This window comes from Triturus cristatus, chromosome 9, assembly GCF_964204655.1.
Source record: "Triturus cristatus chromosome 9, aTriCri1.1, whole genome shotgun sequence".
NCBI lineage: Eukaryota > Metazoa > Chordata > Amphibia > Caudata > Salamandridae > Triturus > Triturus cristatus.
Window position 1 is genome coordinate 715,225,455 of NC_140592.1, and position 17,667 is coordinate 715,243,121.

The 17,667-nt window shown below is 45.1% G+C and overlaps 1 protein-coding gene across 4 annotated transcripts in view; it reads right to left on the reverse strand.

Annotated features, from left to right (window-relative positions):
* RELA (RELA proto-oncogene, NF-kB subunit) overlaps nt 1-17,667 on the reverse strand; it is a 367,284-nt gene that overhangs the window by 23,300 nt on the left and 326,317 nt on the right. For 2 of the 4 annotated variants that reach the window (XM_085625888.1, XM_085625887.1), the window contains exon 9: nt 12,790-13,002. In XM_085625888.1, the coding sequence (XP_085482014.1) occupies nt 12,790-13,002 (213 nt within the window). The remainder of the gene's footprint in view (nt 1-12,789; nt 13,003-17,667) is intronic. The other 2 variants (XM_085625890.1, XM_085625889.1) reach the window with 1 other exon arrangement.

The following is a 17,667-nucleotide window of genomic DNA, read 5'->3' on the forward strand; positions in this document are numbered from 1 at the left end:
CTCCAAGGCGCATATCGCATAGCACGCGCTAGTGCCTGTGCTATCTCGCGCTCTCCAATGAATCTGTCATTGCGCACAATGTATTGCATATTATATTTCACGCCCGGTTCATCTTATATCACACTTTTTGGTGCATAGTTTATACCATATACTATATCTAGTTTTCATTTTCAATCGTGCTCTCAGGACTATGTTCTACATAACACTGCGTCCACCTACCCTTTTCACGGGCATTACATTTTGCGATGGGGGGTGGAGGGTCAGGGGGTGTTACTGCCAAGTGAGCCCGGAGTCAGTTACAAACGTCCTCTTCTTCCTGGATAAAAGTGAGAATATGCTGCATACTTGTTCATATTTTAAGTAGTTCGCACAGACACACATTTTAAAAACAATAAATTTCCTAATACCCACTTTCTCTGAACAGTTAGCTTGCTGCCCCATCCACCTCCTCCCTATCCTCTGTTGTCTGAATCCATGGACTAGCCTCCTCCCTCCTGCCATGCATGGTCTGATGTGCTGCCACTGCCCTCCATTTATCATGATGTACCAGTCCACTCCTCCTGCCCTCCATTGCCCAATTCTATGGCCCATCATTGACCTCCTGCTTAGCCTCTGTGCTTAGCTTGCTGCCCCTATTCTCCTTCCCCCTGCCCTCCGATGTTCTTGTGCATGCCCATGCTCCATCCTATTTGCCCACCATGTTCCATGGACCTGCCACTCCTATCTACTCTGAGTGTTCTGTTGAGCTGCCACTCCCCTCCCACCTGCCTAGCATTGTCAGATGACTGTAACCTGTCCCTGCCACCTCCGCCCTGCCTGTCCACATGCCATGCCCCTATTCCCTTCCTCCTGTCCTCCATGGTCCATTTTACTGCCACACCCTTCTGCCCTCCCTGGTCTGTTGTGCTGCAACTGCTCCTCCTGCCTGCCCTGTGTGGTCTGTTGTGAGGCCCCTTCCCCTGAACTCTCTTGTCTGTGCCCAGGTCCCGACCCTCCCTTCTATCCTCCATGGTCCTTTGTGCATGCCCCTGCACCCTCCTTCTTGCCCATCATAGCCATTGTGCTGCCACTAACCCTCCCGCTTGCCATGCATGGTCTTCTGTGCTGCCATGGCCCCTCCCACCTTCCCTGTGTGGTCAACTAGCTGCCCGACGAACCCTCCCACCTTCCCTCCATGGTCTGTGTGTATGCCATCATAGTCTCACTGTTGCTCTCCATGGTGTGTCTTGTTTCTAGTGCCCATCCTGCCTGACCTCCATGGTCATCTTGCTGCTCCTGCCCTGCCCCCTTGCCCCCAGTCCTCTGTTTGCATGTGCAGACCCCTATTCCCTCCCTCTTGGCTTGTCGGTTCCATTGTAATGCCCCTGATCCGTCCCTCCTGCCCTTTATGGTCTGTTATGGTGCAGCTTTCTCTCCTGTCTGTCCATTATGGTCAGCTAGCTACCATTGCCTCTTTCCCCTCTGTTCTCTGTTGTCCATGTGCATGGTACGGTCCCCTCCCTATTGCTTTCTATGGATTGTTGTGCTGCACTCCCGTCCCGCATGCCCTGTGTGGTGTATTGTGCTGCTGCAAACCCTGATGCCTGCCCTGTAGGGTCAGTTTGGTGCACCTCTCCATGTCCCTCCTGTCCTCTGTTATCCAAGTCCATGTCCCTACCCCAATTCCTCCTGCCTACCATGATACAATGTTCCATACTTGCGAACATTTTGAACTTGGTAAGAGGGAGATTTTGAAAAAAAACTGGGGTATTGATTTTCCCCTTTGAGTTACATTGAAAAAGAGGAGATTGTAGACAGGAGACAGATCAAATAAAGCCCATTTGAGCTTAAAAACATTGTCCGTTTCCTGGCTGAAACGGGTCTGTTGGCATGTATGGTTGTACTACCACTGCCTTTTCCTTCTGCCCACAATGGTCTATTATATTGCCACAGCCTCTCTTGCCAGTCCTGTATTGTTGGTTTGTTGCCCCTGCCCCCCTTTCCACTGCCCTCCATTATCTGTTGTGCTGCCACTGCCCTTCCTGCCTGCCCAGTGTGGTCAAATTGTTGCCTCTGCACTCTCCTACCTTCCTTCAATTTTCAGAGTCCGTGCCCCTGGCCTCTGCCTCTCAACAGTATCCCAATGAACAACTAGATTGCTAACATTCTATATTTATAACAAAAGTGTGAAACGCCTGACGTCATCTTGCTGTAATCAAAACTGTAATACCTAGATCATTTCCTTTAGAAATTACATATATGAGAGGGACTTATTTGCATTACAATTATGGTTAGTGCTCTAAAAAACTAAAATGAGGACATATTTTCTGAGTTTTCAAATAGCGTCAAAGAACTTTTAAATTATTTGTAATCTTTATGTTTTTTTATCCAGTTGACCACTTGATTAAATGTTGCACCTAGGGGAGAGGATGTGGTGTTACTTCCAGAGCTGCAGACTTTGCAACTGGGGAACCATGTTGGAGTTTCTGCTTCAGCTCAACATTCTGTGATTCTGGTCAAATCACTTAATCTCCCCATGTCTACAACCAAAATGAATTTGATCTTGTGTGATGTAACCAATGCTCATGTAAAGCACTCCAATACCTGACAAGTCTGCACTATATAAAACTGCAAATACACAAAAAATAAGTGTTTTGCACACTTCTGTCATTGGGCTTCATCTGGGTGATATTTGGGCTACATTTGGGCTCTTTTGTCTCTGGTGGCCATCTTGGGAGATTTATTTGTTATTAAGTTTCCTAATTTCCTCATTTACTTCAGTCTCCTCAGTAGGAAATACTTTGTTTTTTATTTTGGTTCCATCAAGAAGGCATTTAGATGTGTCACACATTTGCCATAAATTCTGAATGTTAGCACTCTAGTTGCTCATTAGATCACTGTAGTAAAGCTACTGCTCACCAGGGAAGTCTGCTGCCGGTATTGAAAGTGCATGTTTCAGTCTGCATGTCAGAATCTTTTTATGAAATAGGAGAGGATTTGAGAAGTCAAATGTGCCCTAATTTTTCTTTCTGCAGCACTAATCATAATTTCTATGGCAAAATGAACCCCCTCATTTTGTTCCTTTGCAAATTAAATGTTTTAAGTGTTACCACTTTATTCCAATCAAGATGGCTTCAGGTGTGCCATACTTCTGTCATAAGTAAGACTGTTAGCGCTCTAGTTGTTCTTTAGAACACCCTGGGAAGCTGCAGTAGAACACAAAGGAATCAACTGACAGTCTCTGCCCTTGTAGGATGTACATGGTTTACTGAGACTGTCAGACTTCATTCTCACATGACTGAGAAAGATAATGTGAATTTACAGAAAATATGCTCTCAGTTTAGCTTATAGATCACCTTCCAAACCTATGTGGGAAAAGCATGAGAAAATAGTTTTCTCTCAAACATGATTCATGATATCCCAGCAGAAGGCTTTTTCACATGGTAAAATCACCTTAGAATATACCACAATTCCTAAAAGGAGTATGGTACCATCAACAAATGATTTAAAATGTAACTTAAGTCTTAAAACCTTGTATTAACTGCAATGCTTTTTAGGTCTCGCTAGCGTAAGACTGCGCGCATGCGCAGTCTCGCTGGCGAGATTTAATGAGATGTGGGTATTTTCTGTAAGGGGCATTAAGCTCCGCCCCTCTTTTCCATTGGCTGGCAATACAGTTTATGCTAAACGGTGGCAAGCCATTGGAAAAGAGGTGTCGGTGACGTATTTGCTTGCCTTTCTGAGCCTTCCCATTTGGACGGCCTGGCCTGCTTTGCGTTCGTCGCAAAAGGTTTCTTATCTTTATGGGGCCAAACACATGGCCCCATAAAGACAAGAAACCTTTTGGCAGGCGAGAAAGCCGAGCAAATACGTCACCCCCTCCCTTTTCAGGTTGAGCAAGGAGGAGGGTGAGTGTGTGACATGTGCAGCGTTCACTGGCAATGTACCTCCTCTTCTCCGTAACAATGCCGGTGGAATGCTCTCGACGCGCAGGCATGATGTGGTAAATTCTCCTCCAAAAATCTGCTACTTGTGGCTTGTATTTTCGGAAGATGGCTGTGTGGCATGTTATGTGCGCAGCAAAACATTGAAAACGTATATTGTTACCCGCCAGGCTGTTTGAAACCAGTACCCTGCTTACAAATAGGCTGGCGTCTCGTAGGTACAGATTTAGGTGCCATTCCTTCGGAGCGGCTTGCATAAACTCGCATTCATTTGGGGTTGAATGTATTCGATGGAATACTCAAAGTACGCGTGTACTTTCACCGCAACAGAAAGGATGGGTCTCAAGAGTAGATCTCAAATTATTTTCCGAGGAGACCATGGTGACATATGGTAAACATACCGCGACGTGCAAAGGAAGGTTTTGCACAGTTTGTGGCTAGGGATGCGGCAGCCGAGTTGCCATATTTTAGTGCTTGGAGACTTGTTGATTCGGCTGCCTGCTCCTAATAGGTTTCCCTCATGCACCCTTTTCCCTCCCACAGCTACTCTTCTCCCACTCAGCGCACAGTTTCATTGTAATAAATTTTAGCATGCCTCAGGCTGTAAGCGCACTGTCACACACTCTGGAGTTATTGAGTCACTGTGCCAGTGAGTTCCCACATTGCCCCCCTATCCACTCTTCGGGTCATCCACAGACACCCCTAAACACCGCCCACAGGGTTTGTTGCTCCTAAAGCCACTTGCTTTCTCTGACCACTCTTTCTAAGTCAGACGTGAGCAATCAATCCATCCTACGCTGTGTTCTCAGAACCAAACGCACTGAGGACATAGCCAGCCAGGCTCTTCTTAGAGCCCTAATCAACAAGCATTTGCATTACAATAGGGCTTGCTTTCGCAAGAATTTAAGCTATTAGCATTGTAAATGACTATGCCTTTTATTTGTGTTTTAAAAACCAAAACATAAATAAAAGGCATTGTCATTTATAATGCCAATAACTCAAACCCACGTAAATGCGAGACCTATTGCATTGCAAGTGCTTGTTAATGAGGTGCTATCATGTATATTGGTCCCAAGATGGCTACCAACACTTCTTGGATGAAGTGCTGACAGCCAATCAGATCTCACGATGAGATGTGTGGTTAGGCTCCGCCCAGATATATATGTGATTTTACTTTTGATTTTCTCAGGAACTACTGAACGGATTTACACCATTTAAGCAAAAGGCACGACTCTGAACCAAGGTCTACCTTTCTGCCAAATTTGGTGCAATTCCGTTCAGCAGTTCGGGCTGTAGTGCGACTAAAGGTCCTTATGGAAAATTGCATGGGGAAAACACGTTTTGGGACCCCCCCTTTTTTCTCGGCCCCCGCTTGACGTATCACCACGAGACTTTCAGGATAGGAGCGGACCGGAGTGGGCCATGAGTTTTGAAAATTTCGCGAAGATTTGTGAACCGGCGCCAAAGTTATTCCAAATAGAATGTTGCGGATTTCCTATGGATAATAGGTCCTAACTATAACTACCTACTGGCGACCGCCAGTAGGTAATATATCTATATATATCTCCTGCAGTTTATTTTTGTATTTATTTGCAAGATGTGAGCATGCGACTTTGAATACACTGTTAACTCTTACTGCAATGGGACCCGTTACACAGGACGTGCACTATGGCACCTTCTCCTTTGTTATGACAGAATGCCTTGTATGTATTTATGTAACACCCTATGGTGTGTTTGTCAGTGACTTCTAGGTAGTGGCAATGTTCTGTATGACTCTGAATGAAGTTGGATCAGTTGCATCGGGACTTGCAGGGCACGCAAATTTGTTCGAGGTTGTGTAGGAGTCAATTCGGAGTCGGACAGAACAATCTGGTCCTTCTCTAGCAAATTCAGATACAGCATTGATGTGGCAGAATCCAGTGTGGATCTTGATGCCTTTGGGTCGGCTCAAGAGTCAGGGCAGACCCTGCTACAGGGTTGAGGACGGATCCACCGATGCTAATGTGACTGAAGTCCTCCTCGGATCCATTGGGCCTGAAGGGAGGCCAGAAGGGGCTGAAGGGTCCTGAATAGTTACAATATAGCGTCTTTGAAAGTCTCAATCTTCTGCAATGTTGAAGACAGCCCCAGAGGAAAAAGTTACTTACCTGAGGTAACTTGCTACCTGCAGATTCTTCACCTCTAGAATAATCCCCAGGCATCATACTGGAGCAGCAAAACTTCAAAGCAATGAGGTCACCGGTAGAGGGTGCTGGACTCAGTTGGTGCCGGAAGAGATGTTAGGCGGTACCACTTAGGTCATAAAGCACATGCCATAGGCATCAATGTCAGCTTCCCTCTATTTTTTCAAAGTCCTCAAGTGTGAAGGGGAAGATTGACACAGAATCAGGAATCCAGTACAAAAATATTCCAATATTGAGGTGTCTATGTCAAACCAAAGATTGACATCAATGAAGAAATGCAGTACCAAAATATTGCATTTCTGAGGCGTTGATGTCAACCAAAAGGTAGTATCGAAAATTGGTAGTGTGTAGAACCCACCACAAATCGCAAGTACTTGCAATGAGACCGCAAGATAGGGATGTAGAAGTATGCATCCTATAGATCAGAGAACACCATCAAGTCCCCAAGCTATGCCAGTAGAATTTGAGCTAGGGTCAGGGACATGTTATAAAATTATTAGGGGGATGTCTCACAATACATGGTTGTAGAGGACGAGAACGCATTTTTAATTGAGGGATTTTAAGGCCATACTCCCTGCAGAAAAGGCCTTCTTGTCCCAAGCTTCCAGGCTTTTATAAATTCCCTGCAAGAGGGAGCTGTAGGAAAAACACCACAAGATTGAGCCTCAGAACAGAACTAGGCTCTCAGGTGAAGGGTGTGCTGAGAGGAAGGCTGGATCACCAGGGGTAGGCCACAAATCTATTGACTGCCGACATAGAGCAGGGTTTCTCGCATGCTGCCAAACATGGGTTCTAGCAGAACATCATTGGAAGGAGAAGAGGTTCAGAGTAGGCAGACACGTGTAGGAGGACTTTAGTGAGATCATTAGTCTTTTTATCAGCTGATGGTAGCTGCAAGTCAAAACTTCGGCAGCTTTTAACATGCCCTAATGTAGTGGCACAAGTTCAGGCGCTGGTGGTCCAGAGGGGAATTCCTTAGCTTGCTCTGGAGAAGTATCCAAAACACTTGCCAAAGAGAGGCCCTGAAACTCGCAGGGATCCCGAGCCGGATCATCACATGGAAGGTACTTCCAAGGCTCAAAATCAGCCCCAAATATTTAATGGAAGCATTCTCTACAAGGCTCTTCTTCCAGCAAACTCAGAGCCTCTCTGGGGAATGGATTAGGGGCTAAGCGTCGGTCTCTATAAGAGAAGTAGCTGCTAAATTATCAGGCAGATTAATTTTGGACTGAGCGGAGCCTTTCTAATGAAGATTTTATACTGTGACAGTGTATAACTAAATATTGTTTTTGCTTACATCTTTTTATTATGCAATACGTCTTATTTAAAAAGACGCACTATTGCTGCCTTTTGTGGACCCAAAATAACTCACTGATTCTTTAGACACAGCAGTGACAGTACAGCAAACAGCAAAATTTGCTGAGTAGAAACTCTGTAAGAGTCTTGCAAGTGCAGGTGTTCAGTACATTGACATATTCACCCAGACTGTATTTAATCTATAGCTGAATGGTCGCCCCGCTTTCTAGTTATAGCTGAATGTTGATTGTAGGAAGCTGGCTCTGTATATACTATACCAAAGTAAGGTATAGTGTGCTCAGAGTCCAGTGGAACCCCAAAGGTAGGCAGAGGTAAAGTAGATAGCACCGTACTCTCTATTTGTGGTAGTTGTAAGCGAACAGTAAGGCTTTACCACAGGGTAGTGTTAAGCATTTATCGTCCAAATTCAGGCAAGAAATGATGACACACACTCAAAGACTGAAGTCAAACCAATTTGTTTGTATACAAATATTTAATTTTACTTCTAGAACCAAGGCAGGCCTGGTGCAGGCAAGTGAAATAATACTTTGCAATATTTATGCAATGAATTACAGTTGAATACTGGTTCAAATGCAGTTGGTTGATTCACAGATAAGTCAATCAGAATTACTTTTTAGTTACTTTGTAGATTACAATATTCATTATTTCTTTAATTACTTTTTAACTTAATTTTGCCAATGAGTGTGAGATGCCTAGATATCACACTGAGACATTTCCTAGACAAAAGGCAAGTAATTCACGTTTGATACATTTGCAGGTTTTCAAGTTTTCATACAAACCAACTCCACACTTTGAAGAATTTTCAAAAACCAGCAGTCAATGCAATCCTATGAGAGGAAATTAAGTTATCGGTTTACAGGTAAGTACTGGTTTGTGGGAGTTGGTATTCTGGGGTTAGAATCTGGGTTCCCCTAGGGTCGAGGATGTACTCTCAGAACAACCTCAGTGGCTCTAGTGTGGCCAGGTGCAGTGTGATGAGGTCCGATGTTATCTAATGTGGGTTGGGGCCTCCGGTTGGTGGCTGCTTAGGAGCAGGCAACAAGGTTGAGGGAGCAAAGCTCCTGGACTTAAGATCAGGGCAACGGGGATCTGAGTTAGCAGACAAGGTGCACCGACAGCGGCAGCCGGGTGCAAGGTGCTGTTTTGGCATTGGGTGCCCTGTTTTCAATGGGGATTGCCGGTTGTGGTTTTTAGCTGCAGGCTCAGTCCAGGAAGTCTTACAGAAGGAACCAATACGTGGGCAGGTATGTTGGAGGGGTCAGGGACGTAGGTTCACCTTCGGTTCTCTTCTCCAGGGAGCAGGATGCAGGAGTGTGTTTTTTGAGGTCGAATTTTACCTTACAGGGCCACTCGAGGTTGGGGTGGGGGGGGGGGGGGGGGGGGGGGGGGGTTTGGTCTCCGTGCAGAGGCTGCAGGCAATGTCAGGGAGTCCTGGAGGGGTCAACCCACGGTGGACTCGGACTCTCGAGTGCAGGAGGACCTCGCTGGGACCAGTGGACCACCCGGATTCATGCCGTAGGCGTGGAGTGCACTGGTGGTTCCAGGCGTCCAGTTTCTTTGTCCTCAGCAGGCTCAGAGTCTGTCTTGGGAGTTTCTTTTGAACAGAGCCGCTGTGCACAGGAGATCCATTCTTTGTTGAAGAAAGTCAGTCCTCCCAGAGTTCTGGAGGTCGCTGGCTGCAGGACAAGGAGACCTTTGGCGCAGCATCTCTGGAAACTGCAGATGGGCCGGTAGGGCTGGGGCCAAGTCAGTTCTTCTCTGCAGTCTCCTCTGCTGGGAGTCTTCTTTCATCCTTCTTCGTAGGTTGCAGGAATATCTCTTCTTGGTTCAGGGCTGCCCTCTAAATACTGTATTTAGGGGGCATTTTAGGGGTCTTGAGGTCAGTAGCCAATGGGCTACTGACCTTAGGGTGAGTACACCCTTGGTGTGCTCACCCCAGGTGGGAGAGTGGGCACAATCCCTAATGATGATTGGAGAGTGCCTGCCATCTGCAAGATGGCGGGTACTAAAGAGTGAGCTTCACCTCGCCTCTCCTACCTGAGGGGTGGGGTTGGCAGAGGGGGGCACACCTTCTGGGCTGTGCTGATTTTTCCCGCCTGCCTTCCTGCTGAAAAGGAGGGGAGACAAGAAGGGGGCCTGCTCCTGATAACAGGAGAGGCTGGGGGTCGTATTACAAAGGTGACAAGGCCTTTGAAGCTCCCCTGCCACAGATGTGACCACCTCCGCCCAGGAAAGGTATTGCTTCTGTGCTCAGGGAGCGAAGGCTTCCACCCCAGGGGTCCAGAAACATGTTTGGTGGTGGCAGGCTGGTGTGTACCAGTCAGTGAACCCACCAGAGGTTGGTCGTTTTTCAGGGGCATCTCTAAGATGCCCTCTGCAGTGGTGGTTCCAGGCATCCAGTTTCTTTGTCCTCAGCAGGCTCAGAGTCTGTCTTGGGAGTTTCTTTTGAACAGAGCCGCTGTGCACAGGAGATCCATTCTTTGATGAAGGCAGTCAGTCCTCCCAGGGTTCTGGAGGTCGCTGGCTGCAGGACAAGGAGACCTTTGGCGCAGGATCTCTGGAAACTGCAGATGGGCCGGTAGGGCTGGGGCCAAGTCAGTTCTTCTCTGCAGTCTCCTCTGCTGGGAGTCTGCTTTCATCCTTCTTCGTAGGTTGCAGGAATATCTCTTCTTGGTTCAGGGCTGCCCTCTAAATACTGTATTTAGGGGGCATTTTAGGGTTCTTGAGGTCAGGAGCCAATGGGCTACTGGCCTTAGGGTGAGTACACCCTTGGTGTGCTCACCCCAGGTGGGAGAGTGGGCACAATCCCTAATGCTGATTAGAGAGTGCCTGCCATCTGCAAGATGGCAGACACTAAAGAGTGGGCTTCACCTCGCCTCTCCTACCTGAGGGGTGGGGTTGGCAGAGGTGGACACACCTTCTGGGCTGTGCTGATTTTTCCCGCCTGCCTTCCTGCTGAAAAGGAGGGGAGACAAGAAGGGGGCCTGCTCCTGATAACAGGAGAGGCTGGGGGTCGTATTACAAAGGTGACAAGACCTTTGAAGCTCCCCTGCCACAGATGTGACCACCTCCGCCCAGGAAAGGTATTGCTTCTGTGCTCAGGGAGCGAAGGCTCCCACCCCAGGGGTCCAGAAACATGTTTGGTGGTGGCAGGCTGGTGTGTACCAGTCAGTGAACCCACCAGAGGTTGGTCGTTTTTCAGGGGCATCTCGAAGATGCCATCTGAGTGCATTTTTCACTAAATCCCACATGGTCACGAGTGTGGGTTTAATGTGCTGAGAAGTTTGATACCAAACTTCCCAGTTTTCAGTAAAGCCATTATGGTGCTGTGGAGTTCATAATGACAAATACGCAGCACCATATACTCTTAATGGCATTACTGCACTTACAATGTCTAAGAATTGGTCTAGACACTGTAGCGGCACAGGGCTCATGCACCTGTACCCTCATCACTGGTATAGTACACCAAGCTAGAGAGGTGGCTGAACTATGCCAGGGCAGTGGGTTGTAGGCATGGCACACAGGGATGTGTGCCATGTTGACTTTACTTTGTCCTGCACCAAAACACGCAACCTGCAATGGCAGTGTGTGTAAAGTCACAGGGCCTCTAAGGGTGGCACAATAATTGTGCTGCAGCCTTTACTGGCTTTCTCTGGCCAGTGTCCTTGGTACCCATGGTACCTTTTACAAGGGACTGACATTTGGCCAGAGAGGTGCCAATTGGGGGTACAAGGTACAGATCTGGTAAAGAACACAGGCCCTGGGAACCCGATTGGCCGGGACCCAGGGCACATCAAGTCAAAGTGCATCAGTAGTCTAGCAAAAAAGTGGGTGGGTTACTGCAACAGAAACCCTGCTTCCTACATTGATTCTGATTGAAATGTGGCATACTCATTTGTATCATTTGAAGATGCAAACTTGCTACCCTAATACAAAGGGACCATCGATCACTCTTATAAGTTGTTGTGGACTACTCCAAGGGAACATGTACTGTTAATTAATAGGGGGATATCACTAGCAGGTCAATTTATGTTTGGTTTTAAAATTTTAAAAATATCTTTTGTTATTGGAACTTGAATAAAATTGAAGCCAATTAGGCTGAGACATTTTGCCTCAATGGTGGGCAGAGCTCCTTTTACAAACAGAGCAAGGTGTGTGCTGGATCATTGTGCATTAATTAGAGAGGGACATCCTCTGCTTTCCTAATCACTGCACACCTTCATATGGGCCTCTTTTTTTTCAGGCAAGACATTGGAATGTAACCAATGTGTGTTTCAAAGCATGGCCCAACACCCAGTTTCAAACCTCCCCTTTTGTTTTAGCACTTATCCTATAATATAGCAAACTATACATTTACTTTTTTAGACGTTACTTTCTTCACAGTCCTTGGATCAGGTAAGGCTCCCTCTTACCTTCATAATGTTGTTATGTTATGTTAACCATAATCATGTTGAAATGTGTTTGGAGAAACGAGTGTGACTGTCACAATATCTGCTAACCTCTTCGTGGCTACATTTATTTTATGCCATGGCAGTGGAAATAAATGAGGCCCAATAACTCGTGCTTTTTAAAGCAATGGTACTAAGAAATGCACATTCGCACACTTATTACTACAGTGCAGAGGTCAGTCTACGGTTGATTACAACAGCAGTGTCAAAGTCACTGGAGAAAAATCATCGCTCAAAGGCTCACAGATTGCACGTTATAATTGCTTTAGTCATGGAATGGAATGTCCTTATTAGCCACAAGGCCTCTTCAATGTAGTTTTACGTGACTGCGCAAATGTAACCGCCTGCATCCTAGTTCTGTCTAAATATATTTTGGTAAAACAAACGCACCTGAAAAAATTCCAAGTCATACATCATATATGCAAATGCACAGAGTACAATAAGATATTTATTACCATTGTAGAGGGAGGGTAGGGACATCATGGCCTAAACTGAAAAGAGTTACCGAGTGTCGCTGTTACTTGGGTCTTTTTATTTAGCTGATTAAATAAATCAGTTGAAACTGCCTTACAGTCTCCCGAGTGCTGGTGAATGCTATAGATATATATTTTAACAGGTGTTCAGTGATCCCACACTTCAAAACTGATAAAACAAATAGGCTTTCGAGCCATTTTGTTGAAATATTGTCCTTTAAAGTGCCCCATTAAGCCCTGAGTGCCACCATAGCAGGTTCCTGTGTTAGAGGTTGCTGGGGCCACCCAGAAGCAATTGTGCACTTTGAGCGAGGTATATATACATTAATTTATGAACATTCACCAGCTATCACTGAAGAGATAAGCCGACTGTTGACTTGCATGAAAACCCCAAAACCCGATTTTCAAAATGCTTAAAACAAGAGAAAATGTTCCTAGCTCATACCTTCATCTGGCAAATATTGGAACTCCATGGCTTCGCTGACTTCCTTATCCGAAGGGCGTCGAAGTTGCATCTGCACGCGCACCGGCTCTCGGATTGCCTGGTTTTGGTACGCAGGCGTGCGGAAGACTATTGCCACCTGCCGGTGGACATCAGCCTGCGAAAAGGTCCCTTTGGCTTCCCAGGAACCCAGGAAGAAACGCACTTCAATATCTTCTGCGTAAGAAATGAAAGAACATGAAGGGCAGTTAAAATCCACATAAGGGAGAGGACAATCTGATGCCAAGGGTCATCACCACAGAATAAAAGGCGTTAGTCTAGTGACCGAGTCAGCTAGGGTCACATTCACACAACATTATTTATGCAAAACTGAAACTATTTAGACCTAACAAGATTTTAGTACGTTTTAAGACTTTAAAAGAGGACTCCGACTCCTAAAAAGAAATACAAGGCGAAGGTATACAAGGAAACCTTATGTTCCAGGAATCTGCTAATTACATGTATACCTAGAATGTGTACATACACTTAAAAATACAATTTTGCGATGTATTAGCCACCACCATTCCTAATCATGCTTAGTTCGGTTAATATTATGCTACACCCCTTCCTGACAGCTAATACCCTTTTATAATACCATATTACACGGCACAATTCTTCACTTATAAGTGATGTCCTTAAGTAAACAAATAAAAAATGACGACAAAAATGAGACCGAACAGAAAGCAAGGTGCATAAAATAGTAGAGTCAACATGAGGTTAAAATTAAGATAACGGACGGAAAATCATAGAAATATGAAGTAAAGTAAAAGCACAAAAAACAAGCTGCAGTTTCGAGCAGGAAGAGGCAAAAGCAAGCATGGCAAAAAATAAAGGAACAAATGGTAAAATTACTAGCGGTAATAAAATCATCTACACGCGTTAATAGCACCGACTCTCAACAGTTGTCACTAGTCTGTGTTTTCTTGCATGTACTTCATCCGACAACTTTATATAGTCTGTGCTAAATAGAAGGGGCAGTCCTATAACCCTGGTAACCAGGGCAAATCAGTAATAAAACAAAAAGACTAGTGTCTTCGGGGAAAGTGTAGGCCTCAACCTTCTGGGTAAATCTAAAAAGCCCTCAATTGATTGATTTTATAAGGAGTCAAATCAAATTTATTTTTATATATGAACATGTTGCATTACAAAAAAGTGCTCAAACAAAAACGACGCAGTGAAATGAGTTAGTTAAATAAATAAAGTGTGGAGGTGAAGTATGCAAAGCATATATTCAGAACTAGGGGCTGATATGTATATACGTTTCAATAACAACTCTGAATCAGAGTATGATGTACCATATAATAATTAAAATCAGTCCCCCAGTATATTTGTCAACTTTTTCGACCCTGTACAACTTATTTTGTGAGGGTCATCATCAAGATCAAAAATCAAGGTAAGACCTAGAAAAAGAAAATGATACAATGTTTTCGATTAGCTAATGGAGAAGATGATTGCAACATACCAATATGAAGCGATAAATCCAGTTGAATGGATTTCGAAACCCTTTTACATTGATTCTTCTGTGATTCACTAAGGAGTTAAATCAGTTCAGTTCATACTTTATTAATGTTTAGACCCAGTCCTTAAAACATACAATTGAAAACCAGATAAGATTTTGTTTTTAAAAGGGATAGAAGAAAAGAGGGAACCCCCCCCCCCTCTCTCCACTACTTGTAACCAGGTAAATACCCAATGCACCGTCATTTGGAGCATATCCTCTCCATTCCCCGATACCAGAGTGCACTGCATCACTAATCCAGACATTTTTTGCCAGTGCGCATGCAACATCAAAAATTCCATATTTAACGCAAGTGCATCATTGCGACAATTTATTCCTTATCTTTCAAAAAGCGGTTTTAAAATCAAACAATGAAGCCTATTAAAATGACGGCAATCAATTAATACATGGATGTTAACATTTTGAAAACGTGCAATCATTCTCTGAATTTAACCCCTTCGCTGCGGCGCGAATTCCGCCGCAGGGCTGGGGGGGTTCAGGGTGAGGGCGGCGCCGCCATGCTCGTGACGGAACCACGCCGTCATGAGTCACGGGCGAGCTGTGCTCATGACGGCGTGGTTCCGTCACGACTCCGCCCACTCAGTACTTCGCCCGCACAGGCGGGGAATTAGTGCTGCATGGGCGGAGCGGCCGCAGCATGACGGAACCACGCCGTCATGAGCACACGCCGCCCGTGACTCATGACGGCGTGGTTCCGTCATGAGCGTGGAAGGGGTTAAGAAAACGTCAAATTTTTCAGCTCTTGTATATAGCACATTTAATGCTACCCAATATTTTAATAGTGCTTAATGTAACGGGGCGCCTGGAAGTGCCGATAAATACGGAAATGCATTCCTATTTTTCCCAAGAATCAACCATATTCTTTGCAGATGGTCTATTCGTTACATACTCAATGTCAGCCAACCTGGACTCTTTTTTTACTGGCCATTTTTAATTCTGCTTTAGAAAGGTGGAGGCCTCAGTTATTTTCAATTCCATTTTTAAGGTGCCTGCGATGGCGTGTAGCCTTTTCCTGACTTTCTGGTCCCACTTTAGTTCACTCTTTCCTATTTCAGCAGCACATAAGGCTAGCGACAGTGGGAGGAATGCTTGTGAGGAAAACTACACGAGAGAAACAAGCATTTGCAATGCAATAGGTCTCGCATTTATGCAAGTTTAAGCTATTGGCATTGTAAATGACAATGCCTTTTATTTATGTTCTGAAAACAAAAATAAAAGGCATTGTTATTTGCAATGTCAATAGCTCAAAACTAGCGTAAATGCGAGACCTATTGCATTGCAAATGCTTGTTTGGTTTTGTGAACCCTGTGTGCAATAGATAGAAAGAAAAAAGTTAATTTACATAAAGCACAGGACGGTTAATCAATCTTAAAACTCAAACTTAGTTCACCAATTCCAAAGTCAGCTTCTTTACCCGTTATGTTACACCACTGCAAACAAAAACACCTAAGTAAAAAACACAATTTACAATGCCAATAGCTCTACCTTTCACAAATGCAAGACCAATTGCATTACAAGTGCTTGTTATTGATGCATTTCTGATTACGTTTTACCACCTAATTATTGACTTAATGTTTTTGAGGTCGTTGTTTGTACTGCACATGGGCTTTACAGTACAGATAATACAAGTGCGATTTTCTAGTCAATTCTTGTAACTTTTATTTGGTTTCAAGAATGGCTACGAGCTCCGATGTACAACGTGTCTGTTCAAGAGGAATGGAGTGTGTGCGTGCGCCCAAGTGAAAATGGCAGTCACTGTGTGTTTACTGCAATACGCATATGGCTGTTGCATGTACATATACTGCATCTCAAAGCCATCAGTGCCGATATCTGGTCTCCAGTGACAGTAGAAATCATTTACTTAAGTTAGTATATGGATGTGCGTCGCAATGTAAACAAACCCAGAATGTTTGACCCTCCCTCAGCCAAAACATACACACTGCTTACAACCACTCACCCCAAACACACACAAGCGATAACTTTAACCAATGAGAGGCTGCAGAGGGCGGAGACTATATTTGCAAGGGACAGATCAGGGAAACATGAAACGACTTGTAGTAGGCTTGACAGCAGCACTGCTCCAAGATAGTTTGAATGTGTCTCGTCAACGCCAACAAAGCAATTGTGTGTTGTGTCGAAAAGGCATAAACAGCCATCTGGACACATTAGCATGTGCTGCAGACATATGGCAGTGACATCTCCACACAGGCGAGCGAGCAAGCAAGTGCTGAGTGCTCCGAACGAACACAGCCTTAAACAAGTGTGTGGTGGGAGCGTGTGAGGCGGCGAGGAGACGCCATGGGCGTGCACATCGCCTGTCCGTCCGCGCACATGGTTTGTCTCCCTTCGCGCACCAAACCGACAATAGTCTCGCCAAGGTGAAGCAGCGCATGCGCTGAGTTTGTTAGGCGAGACCTAAAAATAGGAGGAAGAGCGAGTACATTGTGAAGATTATTCATACTTTAAGAACACATGCACACAGCAAATGTGCAAAAAAGTGTTATTTGGCCAATACCTCACTCGCAGAACTTTTTTTCCAATACAAGTTGCAATGCCAGGAATGGGGAACAAATGTTAGAATCCACGTTTCCACTTTGCATCACACTATCACACTACGACCCATTTTCCCAAACATATTTCAGCAGGTTTTCCTGAGGAAAAAGCTAAGCGGTATTCCAGTACAACTTGTACTACTGAAGCCAGGTGTAAATGGCTCGAACTCTAATAAAACGAGGGCATTTCTTGAACGCCCACATTCTTGAAGCAAAGGTCTGCTTCAGAAATAGTCAAACATACACATGTGCACAGGCAGGTACAGATGTGTGCACACATCATGCACGGATGCACACAGACAAAAATATGCTAGTGACGTACAAGTAACTTACCTTCGTAATGTAATATATGGTAGAGACACAGTCTAGCTACAGATCCCTTAAGTTTTGGGTTCTCTTCAGGCGTTGGACTGGATCCGGAATTTTCTTCAACCGCACCTCTGCGTGCCGGGCGATGGCGCAGTACAGCTGCGCAATGATGTAGCCTACGGATGTGACATCAGTGGAGCCATTTAAGTCCTCTCTGGCACACATACGTCAGTTTCTCCTTTTCCACTCTGCAACACGGATCCGGAGAACCAGTTCCTTGGGCTGTTTGTATTTTTGGCCTACTTCAATGCCTTTTTGTGTCAGGGAACAGTGTGCCCATGTCCCGCTCGGAGGTTCCTGCCTGGGGTCGTTCAAGGAGCAAAATCTAAATTTACGGATCAAGTTTGCTGCCTGGGCATAATTAAAAAATTAAGGAATCTGTGGCAAGATGTCTCTATCAGA